Source organism: Takifugu rubripes, chromosome 9 (assembly GCF_901000725.2).
Source record: "Takifugu rubripes chromosome 9, fTakRub1.2, whole genome shotgun sequence".
Taxonomy (NCBI): Eukaryota; Metazoa; Chordata; class Actinopteri; order Tetraodontiformes; family Tetraodontidae; genus Takifugu; species Takifugu rubripes.
Genome location: NC_042293.1, coordinates 3,838,500 through 3,851,773, shown reverse-complemented (window position 1 = coordinate 3,851,773; position 13,274 = coordinate 3,838,500). Strand labels below are relative to the sequence as shown.

Here is a 13,274-nt window from a genome sequence, read left to right as displayed (position 1 = left end):
TTTGGGGTTCACTTTTCCTTCGACCCAGTTTGTTTGGTTAGAAAACTGTTCATCTGAGAGGAACGTCAACACCTCTAATTCCAACTGAAAATATTAATTAAACACATTTATTGGATGTGGAGAATCGTGTGTGTGGGGCTGTGACACCCTGGTTGTGTGGGTGGCTCTAGCAGAGCCCAGGAACAACGATGCTGTGCTCGGAACAGCTAGGAACAGCTAGGAACAGCTAAAAGCTCCCAGGTGTCTGGTAGAGGTCCGGGAAAGATGAGCGATTGGAGGATATATTTTTTTTAAATTCTATTTATTTATCTTGTACAAAAAAGTTAAAGCATTTGTAGTGTTCTAGTGTCTAATGAATATGAATAAATGGAAAAGAAAACTGTTTACGATTCAGTGTAACTCATTTAAAAATAAGACAGTAGGACATGAAGCATAAAAACAGTGAACGGCTGCTGTTCGTCTCAATGTCCCAAAAGAATTTGGTAGTGTTTGGACAAAAGGGGCGCACATGCATCCGTGATAGGGAGGATACGTTCAAAGCAAGCAGAGAGAAGAGAATAACGCAGGTGGAAATGTAAGAACAAGCTTTCCAGAATGTACAATAAATACAAAAAAAAAACCCAAAAGGTTATTTTAAAACATCTTGGTTATCATGTCAGCTCTTCATTACACATTAATCACGGCCGTTTTATTCAGTTCAGGCATCAGTAAGACTATTTAAAAGATAAATATTGAAATTTGGGTGACAAAACGAGTATCTTTTTCCGGTAAGTAAAAGAAAATCTCAAGAGGGACAAAAGGTGATGTGTGCAATAACAACATTTTCTGCTATAATGAAAAGGCAATAAAAGACAAAAACACTGGCTTCAGAATTTGTCCTTGTGGTGCTCAGTCAAAATTGCGGTACCTGCTGAAGAGGTTGTAGAGGACGCGCAGTGTTGATTTCAGGTCACAGTTCACTATGTCTACAAAAACAAAAAGAAGAGGAAGTTGATAATATTAGATATAATAATATTAATATAACACTGAATGTGTTAACCGCTCAGTGATGAGGACGCCAGCATCAGCGCATGGGTCTCCTAGCTGCCTAATTACAACATGTCGGCTGGAAAATCATGCCCGTGTTTGTTTAAAGATGCGTCTTACCCTCTGGTCGAGGCTTTGGTCTCTCCAGGCCTCCGTCCTGCATGAGTTCAAATGCAAAGGACACGTTGTGGACCTGTAAGGCACATTATGGGATTATTAAGGCCCAATAAATCAGTGACAGATTTACAATTGTCAATTGAGGGAGGAACTCATTCAGCCTTGGTGTTAGAGAAGCTGAGCTCTTCCAACTCTTCTGTCGGACCTTAAGCTTTCAGCAGCAGCTCAAACACTCTGCTGCCTCGCTCACCACTGCGTTCAGGACATGGTGGAAATGCTGCTGCATTCCGAGAAACAGAAGGAGCAGAGCCAGTCTAATCTCTGCAACTATGACAGTAATAACAGCGGTTTCCTCTGGGTCAGACTTCCATCGGTAGATAAGAAAAGATGAAATGTTTTTTTTAAAAACGCCATCGTTTTGTATTTGTGAGCGACTGTTTATCCTGATGTGATGGACCCAACATGCTTAAACTGTGAAGGGCGTATTCTGTGAAACTTAGCATCTGTTTCGATCAAAAAAGAATTGCCTGCAGCAGAGAGCCGAGTGCCATCCCTTATGCTGCATCTGCAGATCATCCTCCATATATCCTGGACGCACACAGACACACGGACGGAGGAACAGCAGCGAGCCCATAAGCCACTCCAGTGTTTCCCTGTGCAAAAGGAGATTACAGATGCTGTGGGTCTGCTGCCCGCTTTCCAGGCCAGGAGTGTGTGTATTTGTGTGTTTAGCTGTGTACAATGCAGCACTCAAGCACATTCTGCTCTGAGGTTTGGCAGAGCGTTCTGGCCAAGACCCAAACAAAAGGCTACTGTGGTGTCTTTGCAGATTGCCTGTTCAAAATACCGGAGTACAACAGAGGCCAGTGAAGAGGACATAGATGGCTATGCAAGGGGAAGGGCTCTGGGGAAGCAGATGGCATTTAAACGACCAAGCGCACACGGCTCCTCAGAAATGGAGTATCGATTCAGTGTTTCTTTAACAATAGGTCAGGATGGAAGATGGATCATAACCCCGTCTTTCATGCATCCCAAAGAAAAAGGGTTTCAGATAAGGAAGAAGTTTTACGTTCATGTATTGTGCAGAACGGCAACTTTCCGGTAAGAGCATTCCACAGTTTTTTCTCTCCAATATCACAATTGCAACAATTATCATTAGCTTCTTTTCGACCGACATTTCCAGGAACTTTTATTACCAGAATTTAATTTCCTGGCTAAAAATGTCCTTACAATCTTCATTCAATCAGCCTGATGATGTATGGTGAAGAGGTAAGGCAACTGTTGCGGTCCTTTAGCTTCTTATAATATTCTTAGGATTCTTCAAATCTGTGCCTACACGCGCCCAAAATTTAGCTCCAGCCTGAATTTACTCAGCGGAAGACACAGTGAAATGATCCCTGCTGCATTTTCCATATGGAAACACAAAACATACATGTAAACTCACATATTTAGGACCATTCCATGAGAAAGAAAAAAAATGCCAAATTTGGGTGGAAAATAGTCAAAATATTAGTCAAAGTGTATTTGCCTATTTTTGAAACCAATTTCAAAGTACGCTGTAAGAAGACACTTTCTGTATTTTTAACTGCCGGACGACCAATAAATGTCTATTTCAACTCCTTTTCCTTCACAATTTTCTGTACCTATTCCACACAGATTTCCAACCCTTTATAACCAATTTTCAGACCTTTTTCTAGCACTCTTTTGACTTTTTCAGTCTTAAAACTTCTTGGCAGAATATTTCAGCTACTGCAATTTTTCCACATTTTCCTCACAATACGGCGACTATATTTTGTAAATCTCTCTCTTTTTGAAAAATATAGTCATAATACACCAACGTGCCAACAAGCTTAAGCGTGTAGAAGTTAAATGAAGGCTACTGCTGTGCTTTAGGCACCAGTGTCCTTCAGTATACAGTCATTACCCTCAAGAATTAAGGGATAGCTCAAAAGTCTTAGCCCGCCAACGGCTCCTTTTCAGAGAAATTTGGGGGTTGGGGAAAATATTTTTCTCCAGATAATTTCAGTGGAAATGCACAAAGGTTTTCCAAAATCCCAGGTACATTATTGAAGATCCCCTGGTAGAAAAGTCCCCCAATTTGTCTTGCTCAATGGCGAAAAAAGGACATAAATGTATGGTGTCACTTAATATTTCCCACAACTCTCTCAACTGCTCAAAGTTTTCTGAAATAATCTTTAACAAACCAAGCCAAATCAACTTTTTTATAATGCACATTTCAGACAACCAAGGTTGACCTCAGTGATTTACATCATAAAGTGGAGGTGGGTGATGCTGCTAAATCTGGAATCAAGAGGAAATCCTCAACATGCTTTTATTTTGGAAAAGTTCTTTTTACATGATCATCATTAGGTGTGTTTTTCCCTCCTTTATTGTGATTATAATAATACACAGGAGAGGAATTTTTGCCATTGTATTACTTTGGATGTATTTAATGTGTTTGTTTAAATTTGGGATGTTGCCACAGTAACGGGCTTCACAGCTCACACTATCTTTATCTGCAGCTCGAAAGTATTCCCAAATTGTGCTGTTCTCAGTCATGTGACTACATGCAGGGGAAACAGGGTGTGTGTGTGTATGGTGTGTGTGTGAATATGAGCGCACTAGAGGAGCGCAGTCTGCACATGCACATCGCTACACATGATAACACTGATAATACCATCGATACTTCGACTACGACCAAAAAGCCAATGAATAATAACTATAAAGCAAATGCATATATACTCTTATACACACACACATATATATATAGTTTTTTTTTCCTTCTTCACACATTTGGCAGAAACTACAAGAATCTCTCTAATCTCTTGTAAATCTAATCATCTCTTAAAATGAAACAGCAATTGAAAAACCTGCAGCCAGTGTGTGAAGATGAGAATAATGTTTCTTTTTCTGTAAATCAAGTCAGTGGAGTGAACGCAGCACTCGTGTGAGGAGGTAGCTTTAAAAATCCTTTTCTGGGGACATCGCACGCCTTGAATTATTAACTATGCTTCTTTTGTCAAGGGTGGGAATAAATCAGAGCTGTGAAGTAAACACTGCCATGTTTAACATCCTGATGGAAGCAACACTTGTCAACTAACACTTTTATATCATAAAAACCATCGTATCACGAGAAGCTGCATCTGTGTGCACTAAAAAGTGAAGGACACCATTCAACTCATTATGTCCTTTAACATTTTACTGTTATTCTGTCGATGCAGCCTGTCACCACACTAATGATGGGAAAATGGCCTCACCTATATTTTAGATAAATTTACCTTTTGGTCAAAATTCTCAGGTGTCAGGAAAAAGTTGTAGAGCGGCACAAAGTATCCTTCCAACAGTCCCATCAGTAACACCAAATAGACGCCATCTGCAAACTGTCACAGCAGCACGATCAGGAATTTGAACACTTACAGTATGTGACTATGGGTGATTAAGGAGAGCATCACTGTAATGAAGAGATTATTAGCTCCCAAAGTCGGTTTATAGATCAACTGAACTGAAATTTGAAGCAATTTTGCAACAGAAATTACCTGTGTGTCCAATTCAGTCACCTCAAGGTTCAGCTTGTTTAGATGCTTGTTGACAAATGTAATCAATGTCTGTTGAAAGAGTTCAATTAAATGGCATTAACTCATATACATAAGCTAGAAGGAACTACAGACACCTGCTGTGTTCACCCCTTTGAATGTTTGTATTGTTTTCGAAAAAATCAAGGCCTCAACACTACCTTTTTCACAACATTCAGTTTATCCGGGGCGTGATCGAACAAGGTGTCGAAGGCATCGCGCTCTGTCAACGACAAAATGCAAAAACAGTGGGACTACTTAAACATCCCCGAGGAGAATATTGCTTCATGTACTCATCCGCCCTGACGACGTACCATGTCTGCCGGACAGAGCCCTGAGAGAGGGGAAAGAAAGTGGAAAACACGTGAGACAAACAGATCGGATGCAGTTTCTGCATATTAACCAATTCTGGCGTGACCATTCAAAATAAATAAATAAAGACAAAATGGCTTCTGGGTTCGTCATTGTAGAAAACAGAGTGTTGGAAGGTCTGAATCACTGAAATGACAATACAATGCAGCCATGGCATCATAATTTGATTAACAATAACTAGAGGTAAACCTTGGGTATTCAAATGACCCGGATATCTTCACTGGGCCAACATTCACAATGATGGCATAATACAGCACAATGCCGTCCTCTCTACGGCACGACAATACTGCTGGGGTGTGATACAATGAGTGAAGACGTGGCTGTCTCGACATGAAGATTTAAAGGAACGGAGGACTCCGCTTGTCTGTGTCTATTGCGGTGGGAAGGGTGGTGTGATGGTGGGGGGAGGGGGGGGATGAGGGAGCACTGGAGTGTGAGGATCCCAGAGGAAGAGATATCACAGTGGGCAGGCCAGCAAGAAATGGCAAGCACACACACACAAAGTGCTCACACGTGGTCATGGTCTAATATGTGATGGCAAAGGGAAGGAGGTCCGGGCAGCGATTCTCACACAGAGGTAATAACCACATCTCCACTGTGACCGTGCGAGTGTGTGTTGTGTTATTAACAGTGGATCCATCCACCATGACAAAATGAATATGCTTGTGTGCTTTGGCCCTGCTGTTATCTCCCTGGTTGCTGCCGTCAGGCTGCAGGACAGGCTCAAAGGGAGGAAAATAAGCTTGTGCGAGTCAAGTATGCCAACGTGATCAAATGCTATTATTAATAGTTTAATAGCACAACTCTTTTCGCAAAGAGAAATTGGAGTATGCAAGTATTGGATGAAGACCATCTCTTCTTTTTTTTCCTTCTTTAAATCATGTGAATGTAATGAGAGGAATATTATGCGTCGGGTTGTACTAAAGCCCAGCGCAAACAACATGACGAAGGGAAAGTGAATAGAAGGGGCGCTTACTCCGTGTTGCCAGTGATTTCCTCTTCAATTTGTCGGGACTGGAGGATGCCCTCTCTTTTCTAGAAAATTGAAACACGGAAGAGCACCGGACATAACTGACAACCGAACAAAAGAGAGCTGTCCGTCATGCATAAACATCATGTTACACCCACCTGGACAACCACAACTTGGATGGAAACATGGTCTGGCAATCTAATTGGTGCTCTGAAGTGTTGTGACAGAGCCACGAGCAGATGCAGGATAGCAACTATGCTCTTAGCATGAACAGCTAAGAGGAAAAAAACACACAGAGGCACAAACTGAATTATAGAACAGACTATACAGGTCCAGCAAGCAAGGCAGGTTATTTAAATCTTAAAATGTGACACACAATGAGAAGAAATCTTTAGGTGCTAACTATATCATATGGCTGGGACACAATTCCATTGGCAAATACAAGCACACAGGAGCTGTGGTGAAGCGTGACACACACTCTACACCCTTAAAAGTCAAGCAGACAGACTGAATTCAATCACTATACTGTCCAACATGTCTCTAGCCATGTGAATAAATTGGATTTATCTTGGGATACTGCAACCAAAAAGGATCAATTAAGTGTATGCAGTAAGCCTTTGATTGTACGCCGTGGTTAATAGCAAATCAGAGAGAGAAAGCTAAAAGCCCTCATAAAACCTATTAGATCCCTGCTGCATGACAGGATTCACATAAGTTATTGTAGATGCACGGGGGGGGGGGGGGGGGGGGGGGGGGGGGGATGAAAGTCAGGGCAAACAAAAGTGAACCGATTTAAAAGCAAGCTGCTCAAATAAAAACCCCTGCAAAAATCAATTACATTCCACTGTGCTCTTTAGCATTTACAAAGATATCTCATCAAAATACTTTTCAAGGCCAAACAGAGGGCCCATCTAAGAATACAATATGATTTCAACTTAATTCCCTTAGTTTTTCCAAATGTACTACTTTGGCAAAAATATTCCTTTTCTCATTGCCAATCTTTGTTTCCTTCCATTAGATTTTTCCACATCTTACTCATAAACACAAGGCTCTATGATTGTAGCACAATATAAGATTATTGACTCATGTAGGCCTGAAATCAACCTAATAAGCTTTACATAGAGTATTAAAGGATCTCCTGTCTTCCCTGCGTCTGTCCCGCATGTCTTCCGTCCTCTGCCCTTCAGCCACTCATGCACGCACCGCGTTTTACCGCGAAGGTCTGCTAACGGTGTGGGGAAAGTAAAGGAAGCACTCGATTGCTGCCATCATTTCATGTAATAACAAGCTGCAGTGAGCAACAGTTCCATCAGCCTCGGCAGTGAGGATAATAAACACTCTTTCTGTCCCCATGATGTGAAAATTCTTTCGCGTTTCAGAGCAGCCCAGCAGGGATCAAGGGCTGCGGAGGAAATAACAAAATAATAATACAACAGACAAACCAAACAACACCCATGAAATGTCTCCTATTCCTATATTTAAAAATGAATTACCAATAACACTTCAAACTTGTCTTTATAAGCTGCTTTCAAATGATTTTGATCTATAAGGGCCACATCACCTTTTAAATTACTTGACAATATTGTTGCTTTTCACTTCGATAAATATATATAAAAAAGGCTGAAGCTGGCCTTACAGTCAACGTTCCAGCGAATGTTCCTGCTGGAAAGTTTAAGGGAGTCGTTGATGCGTTCCAGAACCGTCTGCAGCTTCTGTTTCTGGGCGATCTCCGACTGGGTCACCTCAGCCACATTCAGTTTCTCACCTTCCAGCTTTTCTGAAGCCCAAGATTCAGAAACAAAGATTAATGTTGCAGAACCTGCTGCGCATCATTATTTCAAACAGTAATGAAACATTCATGTTTACTCTGGGGACCTTTGGTGATCTTTATTTCACAAGGACGCCGTAGCTTCAAGCTTACCAAAGAGTTTTTGCAAGACCTGTCCATCATACAGATCTTCAGCCAGATCCTTGACAATGATTCTCTCCCCCACTAGAACATCATTTATCCAGTCAATCAACACCTGTAATGTCAAAATAAAGCACTACTTGGTGAAAGTATTTCCCAACTTCAAGATGTTTTTAAAAGGTGATGTTTGAAAATGTTAGAGGGAGGAAATGTTACATTCAGCCATTCACAGTTAAGTGACTCCCATTCATCACAGCAGCTTTTCAGACTTTTGCTTCCAGTGGAGCCACGTTTACAACGCTGACGGTACGATTCGAAGAAGCGGTTGGGTGAGGCGAACATTTACTGTTCCATTATATTAAATGAACCCAGGACTTGTATGGGAGATGGTCAACTACCTTAACCTCAAATGCATCTCTATCAGAGAAATGATTCTGTCTAAAAAATTCTGTCCTTTCTTCAAATTTAGCTGAACATTTTACATGACTGTACATTTGTTTGAAGAATGTTCACCACATGAAAAGGAAAACGGTTAGGAAGAGCTTTCAAGGACTCAATTAAATAATGAAAATGTTCTGAAGTGTTGAACAAATTCGGTTCTACACATCTGGTTGCTCCTGGCTTTACTTTGACATATTCACTTAAAACCACATATCAGTGGAGACTGTGCACGTCCAAGTAGAAAGCCGTCTGCTATCCCAACGATAAACATGTCATTCATTTAATTACCTTCATGAGCTCCTGAAGTTTGCGGTCATTCTTGGAGTTGGGATCGACCATGGTGCGCACTTCATTTTCCTCTTTAAAATGACAAAGCCAACACGCGTGTTAGCTTGCAGGCTTACAAAAAGTTTTATTGTAAAATAAAAACCAGCATGTAAATATGAACAAAAGAGCGGGCACGTGTAAGAGATTACCCAACATGGTGTCCTCTGGATCGAGCTCGTAGTGGGTCGGGCTGAGAGGGAGGTTGATGGCGTTGATGCCCTCCTCCTGAAGCTCAGACACTGCCAGACAAAAGCTTCAAAGCTTCAGACCACAGCAATAATAATACATGACCTAAAATCAAAACACTCCCAACAGTTCAAATATCCCAAACATGTGAAAAGGAAAAGGAAATTCTTTTTTAAAAAAGACGTTTTTTTGCAATTTCATAAAATGGCGATGGGCATTTCGTCAAACGGGGAACATAAAAAGAAAAGAGAAATGGACAGCGTGATCAGACAACTGATTTTACTGATTTAAACACACACTGTAGCCTGGCCAGACCAAGACGGCCGCACCCTTTAAAATGTAAATGTCACTTCAGATGTCAATTACGCATTAACGGCGCTCTGCTGGGTTAATTTTACCAGACAGGTGTTACTTCCTGCTTCTCAGCGGCCTTCATAAAAGCCCAGTACGTTAATCAAGACACAGGAGCACAAAGGCAATGGAAAATTTCCAGCAAATCACCAAAAAAACCCCCATTTCTCTCCACATTGCATCACATTACCAGAGGGAGATATATACTAGTTGGGAAACGGAGGGTTCTCGGTTCAAGCCCCGGTGTGGAAAACACATGGATGGTGTTCTTAAACCTTCAGAGCACTGCCCAGGTACTCCTGAGCAAGGCACCAAACCCCTAAATGGCAGGACCCTGCTGGGATCGGCCCCAGCACCCTCCCCGTGAACCCGAATGGGATAAAGTGGTCACGAAAACGTTAATTTAATAATTTATGATCGAAGGTTTAAATGATTGTGTTTGTGGATGTTGGACACACTCCAGCCTCCAGTCAGGAAATCAAGTCCAAGGGTCTCCCAACAGGGAAAAGACGGAGCTAGCTTCCGTAAATGGGTGTGTTGTGCGCTTAACATGGGATGCCGCAGCAAGTCTTGTTTTTTTAACAGTGGCTAACGACCAATTGAGTTGACATAATTAGCTCATTTGTGAGAAGCAAAATATGTATGTACAGTATACGTATATATATTTAATTTGTGTGTGTGTTGTTTTGTGGCTATGAGGAGGAAAACAGACACAACTGATGGATCAATGGATCACTGGTTAAACAAGAGCGCATGCATTAAGAAGAGATGGACAACTTGACAGCTGATGGTGTAGCTATAAAAGCACCGTCCCAATTAGCGCCATGGAAATCAATGCAATTATCACTTGTGCTATTTAAAAAAGGAGCAGGAATGTAAAAACATCTCTTGTGTGTTTAATGAGGAAGTCAACATGGTATGTTAATTGTATTTATATAACAGAGATGAACAATTTGGGTTATGAAAATAAGTCTTATTGTCTTGATAAACTCAGCAAAACTTCAAAAGGACGCAAAAGATAGAAAAAGACACCTAAAATTCACCATTTGAGGCTGGAAGAATAAATTAAAGTTAAATAAATTAAGTGTTGACAAAATGTCACAAAATTGGCACACATTAACCATCATCTGTAAAATTACATATCTAATTGCATATTTAGAAACATGCAGAGGGTGTGATTGAAGAAAATGATCATAATTACAAAATACCAGATAATGCGCACGTGACGGAATATAAAAGGGCGAGGAAAGAATTTGATTTCAGAGTTTAGACATGTGAAATAAATAGAGTGTTTTGTATGAGTGTCACATCTTATGCAGATTGGATTCACTCTTATGAGCAGGGTTTTTTTTGGCTGCTATCCACATTAGATCAACAGGAGAAAACAGTCAAATCAATGTGGTTATCACTAAAACGCCACTCAACGGAGTTATCATTGAGGAGAACGTCTTATTTGTGACACAGAAGTAAGAAAAAACCCTGTGCCGTCCTACCTGGAGGGCAGAGCGCTCCACAGCCCATGTCTGCCCGTCTGTGGACCCCGATCTCCAGCATTCCCTCTTGCTAGCAGGACCACATCTTCCTCCCCCTACGGCTCATCCTCCACAAGCTACGCTCACAACTACGAGCTGCTGCCTGATGGCAACATTAATTCTACTTTCTTTTCATACAAGAGACCTATATTGATGTTTCTGCTTCCGTTCTGTGTAGCACACGGCCGGTGCTTGTGCTGATGTACGTAATAAACCTAATGACCTTCTGTTATCCTCTCATACGATCTCGCTCCCATCCTTTAGTGCGTCCCTTCCCACCCCCCCCCCCCTTTCTCTTTAATATTTCTTCCTCTAATTTCTCCAGTTCTGCCCCCCCCACCCCCCTCTGTCTGCCACGTCAAGCAACTGCTGCAAACGTCACAGAGGCTTAAATTTAATTAATGGACAACGTAAGAAGGAGCAGCCCACGTTTTCCATCCCATCACTGCACGTTCCCCTCTGGATCTGTCCATTACTGGAAAAGGCAACATAAAATGGGGCTCAGCTGTTGAGCAGTTTTATAAATGACACAAAGCCGTCATCCAATCAACAGAGACCTTTGTCTCGGAGATAAAACTCGTCCTAGATCGGTTAACATTAAACTCCCCGGGGCCTGCCGAGTATCCCATTTAGAAGCAGACATTTTAGGACAGTTGTTTCCAGAGCACCACTTACTTTCCTTTCTATTTAAAAGTTTGACCTGAGACAGAATGTAACAGCTTAAATTTGTGGGTTCGTCCAGCGTCCAGTGTGTCCAGGCATTGTCCCAGTTACACCGGCTTGGATGCTGTCCCCGTTTATCTATGGTTGTTGTGAGACACACATGTCCAAGGACTGAATGTAAACAACCCAGACGAGGTGCGGTAGTGTGTTTAGGCTCAACGACACCTGTGGCACAGGTAGAAACATGTTGCACATGCATCCGTGCAGCAGTTACTGATGCCCAGAGATGAAAACTTTTGGACTGATCAAAACTATCTTTACCGTCCTTGAAATGCAGCGTCCTGTGGACGCTCCTGTGTGCACGGAATCGTCTCTCCTAGAGTTGCTCATTCATAAGTAGGGAAAAGAGAAATGAAAGAGGGTGCAGGCAGGAAAAACAAGACACAATGCGTGGGTGTCCTTTGCATTGAGAAGACAGAGCTGAGACAAAATAACACAGGCTTTCTGTGGTTTGTAGACGATTTCAAATAGTTGGGGGCTTGCACCGGTCCAGGTGAGGTAAATCCATGTATCTGAAGGACATAGAGAGGACCCAGCCTTGGTTGAATACCGTGGGGGGGACATGGAGGCTGGTGTGGACGCCTCCAGCCTCATTCCTCACACATTCCCGAAAGCAGCTCGCTGCCTTACATGGATACAGACGCAGCCTGCAGCCATGAAAACACACAATCCAACACACGCCGGCCTGTCTGGGGCTTCTTCATGATGGCAACTGTTTAAAACTTGGTGTTTAATCCTTCAATGGCTGCCATAATAGTTATGGAAGTTTTGGAAGTGTTTCTGTCGCCCGACGTCGAAAACCATCACGTTTACTGGTCAGATGTAGCTGTTGGTTGTGTTAGTGGTTTACCTTCTTTCGCTTTTTTCCGTCTCGCCAAAGTTCCACCAAGTTTTCCCAAGAAGGAGTCATCTTTCTTTCTGGAGGACGGAGACTTGGGTGTCGGAGACTTGGGCGAGGAGGGGGACTTCTGAGGCGAAGAAGCCATCGTTTCCAACACAATCCTGGGCAATTAGTGCGAAAAGCGAAGTTGGCGTGGAATAAAAAAAATTCACAAGAAGTCTAGTGAAGTAAGAGCAAACCCAGCGTCCACTCCCTAAAGCGGAAACGGAATTCCAGACATTTTCTGTGGAAGTTGTCTGGAGTGGCCCCGCCCCCTTCCCAGAGTGGGCGGGGTCACTGGGGCGTCCAGGAAGAGGCTCCAGCTACTGCTGCTGAACTTATTAATGACAAGGACACGATTCTGCTGTCATTATTACGCATTTTCTGGTGAGGAATAGATTCCTCAGTATTGTAAAGGAGGCTGGCGCTATGTAAACCTCAGATGTTTAGGTTAGTGTGCTCCTGACTGGTGAAGGAAGCGAGCTCCATGGTGGCCAAGACCATCAGAAAGCCATCAGAGAGCTCGTAGGAGATTTGAAAGGATCTCAAAAGAACATCACACTGTCCCGAAAATAGTCTATAAATGGAGGACATTGAAAACAACTGCCGACGCGGTCCAGGCAAATTCACCCTGAGAGCAGATCACAAGATGCTAAAGGAAATCTCCCAAACTCGTAAAACGGGACCCACAGTAGATTCCTCATGTCAGTGGGCAATAACTGCAAAAATGTAAATTTCACGGGAGGTGGGTGAAGAGGAAGCCTAGGACGGAATGGAGAAAAAGACCTGGACTTCTTTAGACAGATGAGGTTAAAACTAGGGTGCTTGAGGTGAGGCTAAAATACTAGCCTGCAAACACTGGCTAGGA

At 42.4% G+C, this 13,274-nt stretch overlaps 1 protein-coding gene across 1 annotated transcript; it reads right to left on the bottom strand.

The window, feature by feature from the left end:
• Window positions 1-284: 284 nt before the first annotated feature.
• Window positions 285-12,672, bottom strand: parvaa (parvin, alpha a). The gene is made up of 13 exons (XM_003967111.3): window positions 12,377-12,672; window positions 8,884-8,973; window positions 8,696-8,766; window positions 7,979-8,081; window positions 7,694-7,834; window positions 6,216-6,331; window positions 6,064-6,122; window positions 5,030-5,049; window positions 4,877-4,938; window positions 4,680-4,748; window positions 4,422-4,523; window positions 1,147-1,219; window positions 285-965 (listed from the first exon to the last, which is right to left on the bottom strand). The coding sequence occupies exons 1-13, from the start codon at window positions 12,510-12,512 to the stop codon at window positions 889-891; spliced, it is 1,119 nt and encodes a 372-aa protein (XP_003967160.1). The 5' UTR covers window positions 12,513-12,672; the 3' UTR covers window positions 285-888.
• Window positions 12,673-13,274: the final 602 nt, after the last annotated feature.